We start from the raw sequence: 18,463 nt of genomic DNA, 5'->3' as shown, positions 1-18,463 counted from the left end.
CTTACAGTGAAGTGATGAAACCTTCATGGCTTATCCTAAAGTTATTTGTCACCTCACATCCTTCAGGGCCCCATCACTCATATTCATGTTCACTGGGTGTTTTCTTCAGTAGGTAAATGTCCTGCAGTCTTTGCAGTGTCCTCTTCCATTTAAGGTTTTATTGATGTCTCTGATGCCTCCTGTGTTCTACTATTCAAAATGAGATGTCACTCAAGCCTAGATGTGAGGGATCACTGCCCGGATGCAGGACACTTTCCCCCTGGTGGTTTGCACATGGCACAAAACTGTGCAGCTTCCATTCTCCATTACTGGGATGCTCTTGCCAAATACATGAAAAATGCTGAAAAAGCAACGTTCTAATATATTATCATAGTTTTAATTTCAGGGCATGCTGGGAGTTGTAGTTTTGCGACATCTGGCGGTCCACCGGTTACAGATCACTACTTTGTAGTATTGCTCTCTTGGAAATATATATATATATATATATATATATATATATATATATATATATATATATATATATATATATATATATATATATATATATATACCTATACCTCCAAGTAGTATTCAACCCCCTGCAGGTTTACACATTCGGAATTAACTTGGCATTGTGACATTTGGACTGTAGATCAGCCTGGAAGTGTGAAATGCACTGCAGCAAAAAAGAATGTTATTTCTTTTATTATTTTTTTTTTTTAAATTGTGACAAGTTTATTCAGAGGGTCATTTATTATTCAACCCCTCAAACCACAAGAATTCTGTTTGGTTCCCCTAAAGTATTAAGAAGTATTTCAGGCACAAAGAACAATGAGCTTCACATGTTTGGATTAATTCTCTTTTTCCAGCCTTTTCTGACTAATTAAGACCCTCCCCAAACTTGTGAACAGCACTCATACTTGGTCAACATGGGAAAGACAAAGGAGCATTCCAAGGCCATCAGAGACAAGATCGTGGAGGGTCACAAGGCTGGCAAGGGGTACAAAACCCTTTCCAAGGAGTTGGGCCTACCTGTCTCCACTGTTGGGAGTATCATCTGGAAGTGGAAGGCTTATGGAACTACTGTTAGCCTTCCACGGCCTGGACATTCTTTGAAAGTTTCCACCCGTGCCGAGGCCAGGCTTGTCCGAAGAGTCAAGGCTAACCCAAGGACAACAAGGAAGGAGCTCCGGGAAGATCTCATGGCAGTGGGGACATTGGTTTCAGTCAATACCATAAGTAACGCACTCCACCGCAATGGTCTCCGTTCCAGACGAGCCCGTAAGGTACCTTTACTTTCAAAGCGTCATGTCAAGGCTCGTCTACAGTTTGCTCATGATCACTTGGAGGACTCTGAGACAGACTGGTTCAAGGTTCTCTGGTCTGATGAGACCAAGATCGAGATCTTTGGTGCCAACCACACACGTGACATTTGTTGACTGGATGGCACTGCATACGACCCCAAGAATACCATCCCTACAGTCAAGCATGGTGGTGGCAGCATCATGCTGTGGGGCTGTTTCACAGCCAAGGGGCCTGGCCATCTTGTCCGCATCCATGGGAAGATGGATAGCACGGCCTACCTGGAGATTTTGGCCAAGAACCTCCGCACCTCCATCATGGATCTTAAGATGGGTCGTCATTTCATCTTCCAACAAGACAACGACCCAAAGCACACAGCCAAGAAAACCAAGGCCTGGTTCCAGAGGGGAAAAAATGAAGGTGTTGGAGTGGCCTAGTCAGTCTCCTGACCTTAACCCAATTGAAAACTTGTGGAAGGAGCTCAAGATTAAAGTCCACATGAGACACCCAAAGAACCTAGATAACTTGGAGAAGATCTGCATGGAGGAGTGGGCCAAGATAACTCCAGAGACCTGTGCCGGCCTGATCAGGTCTTATAAAAGACGATTATTAGCTGTAATTGCAAACAAGGGTTATTCCACAAAATATTAAACCTAGGGGTTGAATAATAATTGAACCACACTTTTATGTTGAAAATTTATTAAAATTTAACTGAGCAACATAACTTGTTGGTTTGTAAGATTTATGCATCTGTTAATAAATCCTGCTCTTGTGTGAAGTTTGAAGGCTCTAACTTATTTGCATCTTATCAAACCAGCTAAATCTGCAGGGGGTTGAATACTACTTGTAGGCACTGTGTGTGTGTGTGTGTGTGTGTGTGTATATATATATATATATATATATATATATATATATATATATATATATATATATATATATATATATATTATTATATTTTCTGCGTCCACTGACCATAACAATCATTCTGTACTTTTTTTTTTTTTTTTTTTTTCTCTCTTCCATGTAGGAGGTCTGTAATTATTTAAAGAATCCAAACCTAGATGACAAAACGCTGCTGCAGAACCTCTTCCAGGCAATTAATGTATATTACAACTACACTGGAAACACTCCGTGCCTCAACACCTCCCAGACGGCGGTGGGGAGCCTGGACGACCTTGGATGGAGTTATCAGGTAATGTCTAGAATGATTTGACCTAATTTAATCTTCAATTACAGGGGTTGTTCGATCTCAATCAGGAACCTCCTTTATCAGCCAGAACTCAGAATAGATGGCGCATCACGCAAAAAGAATATTATTCACTGGGAACAGTGTACTTCCTGACTTCACCTGTTGGCGCACTGCAGGAGAACTGCACACTTGCTGATCACAGCTGGTCCCTGCTGTTTGCCAACAGCCTGGATAATTAAAAAAACAAAAAAAAAAAACTTCATGGCTTTGGGTAAGAAGTGATGGGGATCTGAGATCCAACCACCAATAATCACATCGGCAACGTGCCAGAGGATCGGATGCCGCTTATCTCCTTTGGCAAAGGGTTAATTAACATTCCATGGAGGGTTTCCTCCAAAGCACATTGTCATAGACTTGGATGTATTCTCTACAGTTCTTCTCCAGGATGATGGTGATTAGAGTAGGACCTACATGACTGCAAACAATGAGACCGGAACCCTCATGTCTTGGATGAACATGTTGGAGAATTCCACAAAGGGATAAACTCCATGCTGGCTGACTCCAAATGGCGGGTTGTATAGAGGTGGCGTGGACTGTGGGCTGACCTGGCTGTGACTGGAGAGCAGCCGGTCAGGGCTCAGGAAGGCTGGTTACTAATACCACTAGTCAAAGTCTAATACGTTCCTGCATAAAGATGGGGGACGAGATCCGGACGCTCACCCTAACTGTAAAATATTGATTTTTCCCTTCACCCATGACAGCACCACCTGAGAGAGGGATCCGCCCCGCCAGGACAGGAACCTACTGAGACATAAGGGGCGGCACCTCTCCCCCGCTTCAGTTGGGCTCCTGTCCTGGAAGGAATCCCACTGTGGCGGTGCCTGTCATGGGCGAAGAGAAAGATAAAGACCCAGGCCCGTCCCGGCGCGGGAAGAACAGGTAGCATACTTGTAGCGCCGGCCGTCGGGTCCTGGAAGCGCAGTCCCCGGGGTCCCTGGGGCTCCGGGTTCGTGCGGGCGTGGATGGGATCCCGGTGGCTCCGGGAAGCCCCCACCGCGCCGCCCTCCCCTCGCGCACGCCGCATCTCGATCCCCGTGGTAGGGGAGAGACGCTGGCGTCTTCCGGCCGCTGACGTCAGCGGCGCTTGGAATGCTGGGTGCGCCGGCTGACGTCAGCAGAAGGCGACGGTGTAATGGCGCCGGGTGCGACGCCGGCCGGCTTTCTGAAGCGCTGGGCCGGCGGTCGCAGGGGGGAGGGGAGGAAGACGCTCACCAGGCGGAGGCATGCAATTTAAAAGGAGAAAGACAGCTGTAGATCGGCGGTGCAAGATGGAGTCCGAGCAGGAACGTTCAGCGTCCCTGCCTCCCTCACAGCCCTCTGGCAGAAAGCATGGAAGCCATTCAAACAGCAGTCGCCCCAGCCGCAGGTCGGGGCACTCCTCAAGGTCCAAAGAGCGCGGGTCAGGTGCTCCGACGCAGCCTCCAAATCCGGTACCCTTGATTACGGGTGGTGAGTGATCTTCGTGAATGTCAGCAGTATATTAATAGGGGGTTTTTCTATTGTATGCTTCACCCTGTAGGAAAGGCCCAGAAAAGCGGGAAGCAAGAAGAACAATAGGGATTGTGCTATATGTAAATCTCCCCTAGCAAGAGACTGGCAAAAAGATCTCTGTGCTTCGTGCATTCAGCGGACTATGGCGGAGGAAGCGCCTAGTTTCGCAGCCAATCTAATATCTGCCCTCAGGTCAGAAATGGAAGGCTCAATTAAGTCCTTATTGAAAAAAGGGAAAAAAAGCAGGAAGGATTTCCCTAGTTCCCCCTCAGATTCCGCATCAGTATCATCTCAGGCGGAAAAATCATCCTCCTCAGACTCCTCAGATAGTGACACAGGGGGTAAGCCATGTTTCCCTGTAGAAGATACAGATGCCCTCCTAAAGGCCATTAGAACCACAATGGGCCTACAGGAAGAAAGGGCGGCTAAAACCCTAGAGGACGTCATGTTTGGGGGGCTTCAGGAGAGGAAAAAACGAACCTTTCCAGTAAACGCGAAAATCCAGGCGCTTATTGAGAAGGAGTGGAAAAAGCCTGAAAAATCGGGGGCCCTTCCATCCGCCTCTAAGAGACGATACCCCTTTGAATACAAGGATACGGAAATATGGGACAAAGTCCCAAAAATAGATGCAGCGGTGTCCAGGTCTTCCAAAAGGTCGGCCCTGCCCTTGGAAGACGCAGGGGTTCTTAGAGACCCGCTAGACAAAAAAGCGGACTCATATTTGAGGCACGCATGGGAAGCGACAGCAGGAGGTCTTAAGCCGGCGATAGCGGGCACCTGCACGGCACGCTCCCTCATGATCTGGCTGCAGCAGTTAGAAGAGAAGCTGGCGTCAAGGGTCCCAAGAGAGAAGATCTTATCAGACATGTATCTCTTGCACGGGGCAGCGGCTTTTCTGGCAGATACCTCGGTGGACTCTATGCGATTGACAGCCAGAGCAGCGTCACTATCAAATGCTGCTAGATGCGCGTTATGGCTTAAGGGCTGTCCGGGTGACCTTCAGTCCAAGGCCAAATTGTGCTCTCTCCCCTGCGATGGCCGATTCCTGTTCGGCAAAAACTTGGACGATATTCTGGAGAAAGCAGGCGATAAGAAAAAAGGCTTCCCCAGATTCCCTATGGATCAGAGGAGACAGCCCTTTCGGAGGGGGAGATTCAATAGAGGGCGTCCTCCCGCTGACAGAAGAAGATGGGAGGATAAAAAGAGAGAATCAGGATTTATGTTTGGTGGAGGCACCTCCACCTCCAAAAAGTCACCACAATGACGCCGGTATTCCAGTAGGAGGGAGATTGGCACTCTTTTTCCAGGCCTGGGAAAAGATCTCCTCCAACACCTGGATTCTGAGCATCCTAAAAGAAGGCCTGAAAATCCCCTTTATTCGTCAGCCAAAATCCGTGGTCGTCATCACACCTATCAGGAAGATGACCGAAGAACAACTGGCCTTAGAAACAGAAATCCTGAGCCTGATAGACAAGCGGGTACTGTCCGAGGTGCCACGCTTACAGGAAGGAAAGGGGTTTTATTCACCCCTTTTCCTAATAAAAAAACCGGATCAGTCGTTCAGGACAATCATAAATCTCAGACGCCTCAATCTATGGATAAAGAACCCGACCTTCAAGATGGAATCAGTAACTACGGCAGTGAAGCTGCTACATCAAGATTGCTTCATGGCCGTAGTCGATTTAAAGGATGCGTATTACCACATCCCTATCCATCCAGATTACCAGAAATACCTGAGGGTAGCGCTTTATATTCAGGGCACACTAAGGCACTTTCAGTTCAGGGCTCTTCCGTTTGGCATATCCATAGCCCCGAGGGTCTTCACCAAGGTCATAGCGGAAGTGACAGCCTTTCTCCGGATTCACGATACGGTCATAATACCATACCTGGACGATTTTCTTATAGTGGGCAGTTCAGAGGACCACTGTACAGCACAGCTGACTCAGGTGATCAACACCTTGCAAGAGTTAGGGTGGATAGTCAATTTCAAAAAATCAAAATTACAACCCCTAAAGAAACAGACCTTCCTAGGATTTATACTGGACTCAGAAAGGCAAGAGTGTCTGCTCCCAGAGTCCAAGATAGAGAAGGTGCAAAATCTGGCCTTGGCGGGCCGAAACCAACCATGTATGACATTAAGAAAAGCAATGTCCCTGCTAGGTACCCTAACATCCTGTATTCCGGCGGTCAGGTGGGCTCAGTTTCACACCCGGCAACTCCAGGGGGAGATACTAAGAGCACAAAGATCGCTAAGAGGGCGTTTGGAAGGAAAGCTGGAGCTTTCCTTAAAAACCAGAGACTCTCTCAACTGGTGGTTGAACGAGACAAATCTGACCTTAGGAATACCATGGGACAGACAGGCGACAGAAATAATTTTAACAGATGCAAGCTCCTCGGGGTGGGGGGCACACCTAAGGGGCCTCATAGGTCAGGGTTCCTGGACACCTCAAGAAAGGAAGGCATCCTCCAACCTGAGAGAACTGTGGGCAGTGGGCAAGGCCCTAAACCACTTCATTCCGCTACTCCAGGGTCGAGATGTACGCATCATGTCAGACAACAAGGTAGCAGTGGCATACATCAACCACCAAGGAGGGACAAGATCACACTCCTTAATGGAAGCAGCAACAGACATTCTGAGCAGTGCAGAGGATCACCTACACTCCGTGACAGCCCTACACATAAAAGGGGCAGAAAACATAGAGGCAGATTTCCTGAGTTGCAATACCCTGAGGCAAGGAGAATGGGCGCTAAACCGATCCATTTTTCAAAAGTTAGTTCAGCTTTGGGGGGAACCGGTGATAGACCTCTTTGCAAACAAGCACAACAGGCAAACAGAAAGGTTCTGCTCTCTAAACCCAAGGGAAAACCCATGGGCAGTGGACTCATTGCACATCCAGTGGAACTTCAGACTGGCTTACGCGTTCCCCCCAGTAGCTCTGATCCCGACTGTGGTAAGAAAAATCAGAAACGATCAAGCCAGGGTGATTCTAATAGCTCCATTTTGGCCAAAAAGGCCCTGGTTCGCTCTGCTACGGAAGATGTCCCTCTCCGATCCTTGGGTTCTGCCAGAAATCCCGGACCTACTAGTTCAGGGTCCAATATTGCACGCTCAGGTCAAAGGATTCCATCTGACGGCGTGGAATTTGAAAGGTCGCTTTTAATAGATAGGGGGTTCTCCCCTGGGCTGGTGGCCACTCTGCTAAAAAGCAGGAAACCGGTGACTACTAACATCTACGGCAGAACATGGGATAAGTTCCTACAGTTCTTGGGTAAGCCATTAGGGAAAGAACCCCCGATTAGTGACATCCTAGAGTTCTTACAATCTGGGTTGCAGATGGGGTTAGCAGTAAACACACTTAAGGTTCAGGTGTCGGCACTAGGGGCGCTCTACAATTGCAAACTGGCATCAGATAGGTGGATAGCCAGATTTATTAAATCCTGCCATAGAGCTAGGCCTATTCCAATACCTAGAATAGCCCCCTGGGATTTAAACCTGGTGTTAGAAGCCCTTACAAAAGAACCGTATGAGCCATTACATCAGCTACCCCTAAAGTTTTTGACCCTAAAAACGATCCTGTTAGTAGCCCTCACATCAGCCCGCAGGATAAGCGACTTACAGGCTCTCTCAGTAAATCCTCCTTATACGCAAGTCTTTCAGGATAGGGTAGTGTTAAAAACAGACCCCAGTTATCTGCCCAAGGTAGTGTCAGATTTCCATCGGGGTCAGGAAATTGTTCTTCCATCCTTTTGCGAAAATCCAAAAAATCTGGGGGAGGAAAAATTCCATAGTCTGGATGTTAAAAGAGCTCTCGTAGAATATATATCTGCCACTAGCCAGTGGAGGAGGTCACAGTCCCTATTCGTAGCTTTTCAGGGTGCCAGGAAAGGCTATGGGGTTTCAAAAGGGACTATTGCTAGATGGATCAGGGAAGCCATTAGTGTAGCCTATTCAGCTAGTGGTATCCCGATTCCTGACGGCATCAAGGCTCATTCCACCAGAGCCGTGGCGACCTCCTGGGCTGAAAAGGCAGAGGTATCAATCGAATAAATTTGTAAGGCCGCTACCTGGGCCTCACCTTCAACCTTCTTTAAGCACTACAGATTAAATCTATCCTCCTCTGCTGACTTAACCTTTGGTAGAAGGGTGCTGCAAGCGGTGGTCCCTCCCTAAGGTGTTTCGAAGTCTCCAAAAATCTCTCAGGTGGTGCTGTCATGGGTGAAGGGAAAACCACCATGGTTACTTACCGGTAGCCGGTTTTTCCGGAACCCATGACAGCACCCGTACATTCCCCCCCTTTTTCACTGTATGGTGTGCACAATTAGTAGGGTGTTTTGAGTGTTGTGGTGTTGGATTAAACATGTAACTAACCGGGAAGTCCTCTCAATGCTCTGTAACCCAACTGAAGCGGGGGAGAGGTGCCGCCCCTTATGTCTCAGTAGGGTCCTGGCGGGGCGGATCCCTCTCTCAGGTGGTGCTGTCATGGGTTCCGGAAAAACCGGCTACCGGTAAGTAACCATGGTGGTTTTATCATCAGCCACTAACTTTTATAGTAAGGTTCCCTATAATTCCCATCCAGGGCTTTAGGATGTCACGAGAATGTAGGACTTTCTGGATGGTCACATTCCGAAACAGAAAAGCATGGGTTACTGGTAATTTGTGGGGCGTCACTGACATGATGCCAAATTATGGGATTTTTAAAGTTCTCAGTATCTCAAAATATGAATTCTGGTGGTTGTAATGACACTGGTATTTACCATGGGTGGTGGTATTTGTAGGACTGTCGTTGGTAGAAGTGGTGGTACATGTACTTGTATTACTGGTATTGGCTGTGGTAGTATTTGCACCAATGGTGGTGGTAGTAGCATTATCTTTGGTGGATATGGTATTGGCTGTGGTGTTATGGTAGCAGAAGTAATATCTGCAGTGGTAGTACTAATACTACGATCTTCATTGGTGATGCTGGTGGAAGCATTGACAGTGGTAGAAGTAGTGTCATACTTGGTCCTAGTTCGCATTATCGCTCTTTTTATCCAAACCATCTACAAAGCCGTTTTACTGATCATACAGAACAGCATTTCTAAGTTCCCCAACGCTATATCCATACACAATTGGAATAAAGGGCACAATGAGCGTGGACTCCCCCCAATGGTATGATACTTTCCCCCTGGGGCATACACCACAGGTTGAGAGCCTAGGATCTAAAAAAAAAAAAATCGCATACTTTGGTCTCTTGTAGCCATGGATGGGGACGTTTGCTGGGAATTGCTCTAGGTATGTTCCCCCAGGGCACACCCACCACAGGCCAAGAAACATAAGATCTAGGAAGTCCTCCAGTGTGGCCTTCTGTAGCACTGGATGGGGAAATTGCTCTTACCAGTCATTCATGTATTTGACCTGTGTCCTCTTGTTTTTTTCCTCAGGCTTGCACAGAAATGGTGATGCCGTTCTGCTCTGATGGGGTCACGGACATGTTTGAGCCTCAGACTTGGAATTTCGAGGCTTTTTCTGAGGAGTGTTATAAACAGTGGGGCATCAGGCCTCGTCCCGAATGGATCACATCCATGTATGGCGGAAGGAACATCAGTGCCGCCAGCAACATAATCTTCAGGTGTGTTGGGCTGTCCGTCATGTCCATCGCTGGGATGGGAAGAATGAGGGATTAATAGGTTGAGCAGTCTATTTTCAGTAGGGTAAAACTATTATGTGAGTAGCACTAATATCCCCACCATAGGAGAAGGCACGTGGCTCACCATGGCTTATTTTTATTTTTCATAGAACACAGTGATGGCCACTTTCATTGCACTGAGGTTGTCCAGATCTGCTCTCCAAAAGGGTACAAAGGCCCATTGGTGGTCATAGACTTTTGGTTGAGACCTCACTGATGAAATCACGTGGCAACTTGTATCAATCTCCTTCCACTGGGTTTTAGCTTATGGATGGTCTTTTGGGGTTCTAAGACCAGGCTATCAACTAGAATCCCTATGGTTCATCAGAGTAGAACATGTAACTATGGGCTGACCCCCATCTTACCATGATGGTCAAGGATAAAGCATACCATAATGGAAAGGTTCCTGGTGGTCTGTGGTAGTGTTGAGGTCAGGATTGATTGATGGAGAAGATCCGTGGTGGTCTGCAGTAGTGAAGGTGGTAATGAGCAATCTCTCTGATCTGTGGTAGTGTAGAAGCTTATGAGAAGATTCCCAATGGTTAAGAATATTTAATTTATATAATAAGGGGCCTGGTTGTCTGGAGTGGTGCAGGCGGTAGTGAGGACACCGTTGTCAGTCTGCAGTAGAGTATACTCAAATGAGAAGATCCCTAATGGTCAAAGATACTGAAACCTATGACTCCTAGATGCCCCTTAATTACAAATTCTATAGATTGAGAACCCATGCTGACTTTTCATTATTTGCAGAATTTAGAAAATTATCTTCAGTAATTTATTCTATAGTAGCCACAAGCTAAAAATGTAATCAAGTTTGATTTTTTTTTTTTTTTTTTTCTTTTTTTTACTTTATTACAGCAATGGTGATCTGGATCCGTGGTCAGCAGGAGGCGTCAAGCAGAGCCTCAGTGACTCCTTGGTCGCCATCCTTATCACAGATGGTGCTCATCACCTGGACCTGCGCTCCAATAACGCTTATGACCCCAAGTCTGTGATTGAGGCTCGGGCGTTGGAGGTGGCCTATATGAAGAAGTGGATAAAAGAGCACAGTCTGCAAGGAAATGGAATCTAATGGGTCTGTACCTTCTGTGGACCACCACTGAAACTTCTCAGGACCTGGATGGTAGAACTGTCCTTGACACCAGCTTATATTTCCTGCGTCTGTTGGATGTGGTAGGAAATGTATACAGCATAACGGAGCGTGTTTCCTGAAGGCAATAACGTTGGACCTTAAGGGCATCTTGGCACTTTTTTCCCTTTCCTTAAAATCAATACACTCCATGTACAGAACCGGACGTTGATCCAATATGGGGTCACTTGGCTTTTGGTGACTCCTTCTCAGTGCCAGCTTTGACTAGCGGAAGAACATTCCACCTGCTCAACCCCAGCACCACCATCAATCCCAACCCTCACTGTGTCCACTAATGTTTGATCACCTCGAGTCCCACAGTCTCGAGCCTCTTCCAGTATGGCTTCTTGGAGATACCTTGCTTGCCGGATCTTGACTGGTGCCAACTCCTCCATCACTTGTACGAAGCACCACTTATTAATGGTTACCCATCCTGAGCAAACTTTGTATTTCTTTAAAGGGGTTCTCTACCTAAAATTAAAAAAATCTGATTAACGTCGGCTGATATGGATAAGTTTGATATCCAGATACACGTGTCCTCTTTTATTTTATGATCAGTTTTACTTTGAGCTGTGGTGTAATTTTTATTAGTGCACCCAATTTATAAATGGTTTCCTTCCTCAGGAACTTGCCGGCAGAGCCTACACCAACTCCTTTCTGGTGCCTATGGTGGGATGGTTTTACAAAGGGTGGGATTTACATCTAAAAAAGTCTCACCTCAATCATGGACGGATGATGCCATTTTTGTGACATGTATGATCTTTTTTTTTTTTTTTGAGATTACCAGGAATGGAAGTCGTGTGATATCTAAAAGTCTCTCCTGTAATGTTAGACCTCTGTGATTGGGGACTGGATCCTCTTGCTGTTTGTTCTGATTTTTTTTTTTTAATTTGAGGTTTATCTGTCTGATACTGCAAAGCAATAAATCTGAAATTCACTTTGTTACTGATTTTTATGCTTTTGTCAGTGTTAGTTTTCCCTCTTTAGCTGCCAAAGCGACTTTGCAGCTGTTTTGACAACTGCAACATATGTGGGGACTGCCTGTTTGTTAGGCAAGACGTGCAGCCGTGGGGACTCGAACATATTATTCAAGCATACCAAAGACACTCGGTTAGCACCCAAGCATGATCGGATCACACCTTACCAGGGGCAGGCTGGGCCGGGTGGCAGAGAGGCATTTGCCCCCCAGGCCGGTTAATTACCGTCAGACAGGGCCGCAACGCCCGTCCGCCCCGCAGCCACAGCCTGTACATTACATGATATAAATCATGGCCGCGGCCACTCCGGCGCAGCCCCCAGTACAGGTGGAGAGGAGAGTGAGTGGCGGCCAAACACAGAGCAGAAGACACAGCGCGGTGACGGTGGACAGGACTCAGTCACTGCACTGACTGCAGGCTGACACTGTGTTGCCGTTGCAGACGGCGACGTGCTGTTATTGGAGCAGTAGGTAGCTGGAGGGGGCGGTGGCTCACTCACTGTTACATTCTGCATCCGGCCAGCCACTATAGTCAAGCTTTTCTGTGTGCAGCGCACAGGACCTGTGATGAGGTCACAGGAGGGGAGCAGTCGGTCACATGATCAGGGCCCTCAGTGTATGCAGGACTCTGCTGTGCTGTTGTCATTGTGCTGGATGAGGGCAAGTGTATGTGCGGTCAGGAGGGGTTTACAGTGTGGATGTAGCAGAGCTGTATGTGTACAAGGTGTATGGAGCGGAGCCGTGTGTGTATGAAGTGTACGGACCGCAGCCGCGTTTGTACAAAGTGTATTGAGCGGAGCCCTGTGTGTAGAAAGTGTACGGAGCAGAGCTGTGTGTACGAGGTGTATTGAGCGGAGCCGCGAGTGTACAAAGTGAGCGGAGCCATATTTGTGCGGAGCCGCCTGTGTATGAGGTGTACAGAGCGGAGCCGCGTTTGTACGAAGTGTATTGAGCGGAGCCCTGTGTGTAGAAAGTGTACAGAGTGGAGCCACGTGTGTATGGGTTGTATGGAGCACAGCCGCGTGTGTACGTGGCGTACAAAACGGAGCCGTGTATGGGGTGGAACCGCGTGTCTATGGAACAAAGCCGCATGTCTACAAGGTTTATGGAGAGGAGCCATGTGTGTACAGAGTGTGGCCGTGTGTTTTCAAGGTGTACGGAGCAGAGCCACATGTGTGAGGTTTATGGAGTGAAGCCATGTGTGTGCGAGGTGTACGGAGCGGAGCCGTGTACAAGGCATAGAAAGCGGAACCGTGAGTGTATGAGGTGTGTGGTGGGGAGCATTTATACCTCCCAACCGTCCCGGATCCAGCGGGACAGTCTCGATTTTGAGAGAGTCTGCCCTGGCTGGGAGCTTACTTTTCCCACGGACACAGGAGTACACGGCGGAGCCCCGAGGAGCACTTTAAAATTTGCACGTAATGTTCCACCGGAAATGACGTGCTAGAAGCTGACCAGAAATTAAGTAATTTCGGGAGGAGATTGTGACGGAACCATGGAGGTGCTTCAGGGAATGCTTCAGATCCATCACTGTGTCCTCCGACGACAGCGCGGATAGTGGGATCGCCTTGGACTCGGGGATGTCGGCCATGATATGTCATGCAGCGGGAGGCTCAGGTGGGCATTACAATGGGAGCCGGGCTGCTATAGTATCCTTATAGAATCTTTCTTTTTCTCTGTTTCTTTCTGTTCTTTCTTTCTCTCTAATCTTTATTTTTTTTCTTTCTCTCTGTTCTTTCTTTCCCCTCTTCCTTTCTGTTTTTTCTTTCTTTCCCCTCTTTCTCTCTCTAATGTTTTTTTTCTCTCTTTCTTTCTCTCTATAATCTTTCTTTTTTCTTTCTCTCTGTTCTTTCTTTCGCTCTGTTCTTTCTTTCCCCTTTCTCTCTAATCTTTCACTCTGTTCTTTCTTTCTCTCTGTTCTTTCTTTCCTCTTTTTTTTCTTTCTCTGTTCTTTCTCTCTCCACATTTTAGAAGGGTCACATCCACAGACTCTATAATGTGGCTGTGACCCTCTACAGGGGTTGGCAATTAATTTTCCTGAGGGGCCACATGAGAGACCATGACTGTCGTGGAGGGCTGAACCAATAGGCCAAAATTAATTCTCAATATTAATATTAATATTGATATTTTATAATTATATTGATGATTTTATTAATATTGTATATTGAGCAGAATTATGAATGCCGACATCCCCCTATATATCGTTTGAACCCGAGCACAGCCCCTTCAGTATATTGTATGAGCCCCTTATATGCGGCATGAGCACCACACAGCCTCCCCATATACAGCATTAGACCCACATTGCCTTCCCATATACACTGCATGGGCCCCGCACAGCCTCCCCATATACACTGCGTGGGCCCCGCACAGCCTCCCCATATACACTGCATGGGCCCCGCACAGCCTCCCCATATACACTGCATGGGCCCCGCACAGCCTCCCCATATACACTGCATGGGCCCCGCACAGCCTCCCCATATACACTGCATGGGCCCCGCACAGCCTCCCCATATACACTGCATGGGCCCCGCACAGCCTCTGCAGCACCATATCACCCCCTCATGTCACCCCAGGTGTGCAGCACCATGTCGTCATGCCCATACACATAAGGAAAAAAAACACCACATACTCACCTCCTCCTGTTCCCTGTCACTGTGCTTCTCTCCCTGCCTCTGGTGCGTGGACTCTCCGGAGTAAACAGCTGACGCGATGACGTCATTTCATCATGTCAGCTGTTTCACACACTGGTGGAGGAAGTGGCCGGAGGCCCCTCCTCCACCAAAGGAGTCAGCAGCGCACATGGAAACAGCCAGAGGCCAGGCGGGCATCGTGTGGACCTGATTTCCAGTCTCACAGCTGTCTCGTTCCAGATGTGGCCCCCGGGTCGCACTTTGCCCAGGTCTGCTCTGTAATGTGGATGTGACCCTCTAGGTTATAGTGTGACACAGCCCACAGGCCAGTCTGAGTCCCACTCCTACTCCAGTCCCTGCGCCCTGCGGTAAGGAGTGTCCACATCCAATATTATCCCTATTTCCCTGAGGGTGCTTCGATACTGTAGCGCATAGCACACTGTAGCTGATTGTAAAGACTATATACACAGTATATACAGCTCGGGCAAAAATTAAGAGACCACTTTGAAATTTTCAGTTTGTCTGATATTATTTCTTTATATTTGAGTAAAATGTAAATTGCTCTTTTATTCTACTTTATAAACTGACAACTTGTCTGTGAATTTCCAAGCACTAAATTTTGTATTTTTTTTTTTTTTTCCTGAAAATGAGAAATGGTCAAAATTAGAAAAAAAATGCAGAGTGCTTGCAGACCTGGAATAATGCTAAAAAAACAAGTTCATAATCATGTAGAAACAACAATACTAATATTTTAACTCGGGAAGAGTTCAGAAATCAATATTCTGTGGAATAACCATGATTGTTGATCGCAGCTTTCCTGCGTCTTGGCTGCTTTCCTCCAGTCTCTCACACGGCTTTTGGGTGACCTTATGCCACTCCTGGTACAATAATGTAAGCCATTCTTATTTGTGTGATGGCTTGTGACTATCCATCTTCCTCTTGATTACATTCCAGAGGTTTTCAGTGGGGTTCAGGTCTGGAGATTGGGCTGGCCTTGACAGGGATTTGCTGCGGTTTCAAAGCCGCAGCATGTCAATCCTTTGTGCGGATTCCATGGCAGGTGTCAAACCGCAGGCTAAACCGCACTAAATCCGCAGATAAACCTCTGGTCTTTTGACCTGCGGATTTGGACAAATCTGCGCAGAAAAATCTGCAGCAGAATCCGCAACGTGTGCACACAGCCTTATTGTTCCTCAACCATTTTTTATGAAATGGTTGTTAGAAGGTGTACCTCTGTCACACATGTGCTATACTCAAGTGCTACTACAGGAGACCCAAGCCTTAAGATGGGCCGCGGCCCGCGTCACAGTGGGCCACTGCATTGTGCTTGCCCCCCAGGCTAAAATTTGCCAGCCAGCCCCTGCACCTTACCCCAGCCCAGTCGCTCATCACTAGTAATCATCAAACATGCCCTGTTTGGGCATTATACATGGTGGTGGTCTACCTGGTTGTGGTACATGATGGCACACGTGGTCCATATACGGCTGACACACATGGAAATGGTTGTGCTGACGGCCCAGGAGCTGCACAGATCGCAGTGACTTGATCCTGTCAGCAGGTGTCTCCCTAGTCTTACTTACCACAGAAGTCTGTCTCTTTTTTTTTTTTTTTTTTTTTTTTTTTTTTTTTTTTAAATTATTAATACGCTCTATGCTTACAATAAGGTCAGACTGGCTATAAAATTCCCACAACTTCGGCGGTTCCTCATTTATCCACTATCTAGCGATTAGTTTCCGCGCAATCTGCAATAATCTGGCTATTGCCAGCTTATGACAAGTATGCCCCCAAATCTCCCCACTTCTATCCAATATGAGGTCAGTTTTGGACATTGCCATAACATATTTAGGATCCCAGCCCCTTCAGCCTGACACCTAGACGCTCAGAGGTCTGTCTCAATCCGGCTCTATGCAGCCGATCTGGAGTCCTACATACTCTATGGAGCACATATATCAGAGAAAGTCTACCCGGCTCACTTACTGACAATTGGGGTATATACTCCATGCTTTCCTCCCATTTCTCTTTTGCTTTACCCTTCACCCCCAAGGGTGGTTTGCACGTTCATGACCGGGCCAATTTTTACAATTCTGACCACTGTCTCTTTATGAGGTCATAACTCTGGAGCTTCCATGGATCCCGGTGACTCTGACACTGTTTTCTCGTGACATATTGTCCTTCATGATAGTGGTAAAATTTCATTCAAATAACTTGCGTTTATTTGTGGAAAAAAAACGGAAATTTGGCGAAAATTTTTAAAATTTCACAATTTTCCAACTTTGAATACTTAAGTTTTTTGTGTGCCGTAACATTTCCCACATGTTTACTTTACATCAGCACAATTTTGGAACCCAAATTTTTTTTTTTTTTTGTTAGAAAGTTATAAGGGTTAATAGTTGACCAGCGATTTCTCATTTTTACAACACCATTTTATTTTTAGGGACCACATCACATTTGAAGCCAATTTGAGGGGTCTATATGATAGAAAATACCCAAAAGTGACACCATTCTAAAAACTGCACCCCTCAAGGTGCTCAAAACCACATTCAAGAAGTTTATTAACCCTTCAGGTGCGGTGAATATTAAAAAAAAAAAAAATGAACATTTAACTTTTTTTTACGAAAAAAATACTTCAGGTTCAATTTTTGACTTTTTCAATGCAAAATTGGCTGGAATTCAGATTGGACGCCATGTCGCGTTTGGAGAGCCCCTGATGTACCTAAACAGTGGAAACCCCCCCACAAGTGACACCATTTTGGAAACTAGACCCCCCCCAAGGAACTTATCTAGATATGTGGTGAGAACTTTGAACCCCCAAGGGCTTTACAGAAGTTTATAACGTACAGCGGTACAATTAAAAAATCATATTTTTTACACACAAATGATCTTTTCACCCCCAATTTTTATTTTCCCAAGGGTAACAAGGACCCTAAATGTTATTGTACAATTTGTCCTGAGTACGCTGATACCCCAAATGTGGGTGTAAACCAGTATTTGGGCGCATGGCAGAGCTCGGAAGAGAAGCAGCGCCATTTGATGTTTTTGGTTGGAATTGAGATCGGACACCATGTCGCGATTGGAAAACCCCTTATGTACCAAAACAGTGGAAACCCCCCACAAGTGACCCCATTTTGGAAACTAGACCCCCCAAGGAACTTATTTAGATGTGTGGTGAGCACTTTCAACCCCCAAGGGCTTCATAGCAGTTTATAACATACAGCCATACAATTAAAAAATCATATTTTTTCCACAAAAATGATCTTTTAGTCCCCAATTTTTTTAATTTTCCCAAGGGTAACAGGAGAAATTGGACCCCAAAAGTTGTTGTCCAATTTGTCCTGAGTACGCTGATACCTCATATGTGGGAGAAAACTACTGTATGGACACACGTCCGGGCTCGGAAGGGAAGTAGTGAAGTTTTGGAATGCAGACTTTGATGGAATGGTCTGTGGGTGTCATGTGCGTTTGGAGAGCCCCTAATGTACCTAAACAGTGGAAACCCCCCACAAATGACCCCATTTTGGAAACTAGACCCCCCTAAGGAACTTATCTAGATGTTTTGTGAGCACTTTGAACCCCCAAGTGCTTCACAGAAGTTTATAATGCCCGGGCATGAAAATAAAAAAATCATTTTTTTCCACAAAAATATTTTTGCCCCCAATTTTTTATTTTCCCAAGGGTAACAGGAGAAATTGGACCCCAAAAGTTGTTTTGCAATTTGTCCTGAGTAGTCTGATACCCCATATGTGGGGGTAAAACACTGTTTGGGCGCATGGCAGAGCTTGGAAGGGAAGGAGCACCATTTGACTTTTTCAACGCAGAATTGGCTGGAATTGAGATCAGATGCCATGTTGCATTTGGAAAGCACCTGATGTGCCCAAACAGTGGAAACCCCCCAATTATAACTCCAACCCTAACCCCAACACACACCTAACCCTAATCTCAGCCCTAACCCTAGCCCTAACTCCAAACCTAGCCCAGACCCTAACCCTAATGGGAAAATGGAAATAAATACATGTTTTTTTATTTTATTATTTTTCCCTAACT

The 18,463-nt window shown here is 46.4% G+C and overlaps 1 protein-coding gene across 1 annotated transcript in view; it reads left to right on the top strand.

Moving 5' to 3' along the window:
* Positions 1–11,758, top strand: part of PRCP (prolylcarboxypeptidase) — a 35,014-nt gene extending 23,256 nt beyond the window's left edge. Inside the window, exons 7-9 of the mRNA XM_073569181.1 lie at positions 2,309–2,473; positions 9,443–9,630; positions 10,546–11,758. Coding sequence (XP_073425282.1) covers positions 2,309–2,473; positions 9,443–9,630; positions 10,546–10,759 — 567 coding nt within the window. The 3' untranslated portion in view covers positions 10,760–11,758. The remainder of the gene's footprint in view (positions 1–2,308; positions 2,474–9,442; positions 9,631–10,545) is intronic.
* The last annotated feature ends 6,705 nt before the right edge of the window (positions 11,759–18,463 follow it).

Source organism: Dendrobates tinctorius, unplaced genomic scaffold (genome assembly GCF_039654945.1).
Source record: "Dendrobates tinctorius isolate UK_male_01 unplaced genomic scaffold, ASM3965494v1 ptg000023l, whole genome shotgun sequence".
Classification (NCBI taxonomy): Eukaryota; Metazoa; Chordata; class Amphibia; order Anura; family Dendrobatidae; genus Dendrobates; species Dendrobates tinctorius.
Note: the sequence above shows the minus strand (reverse complement) of the source record. Positions and strands in the feature narration are given on the sequence as shown.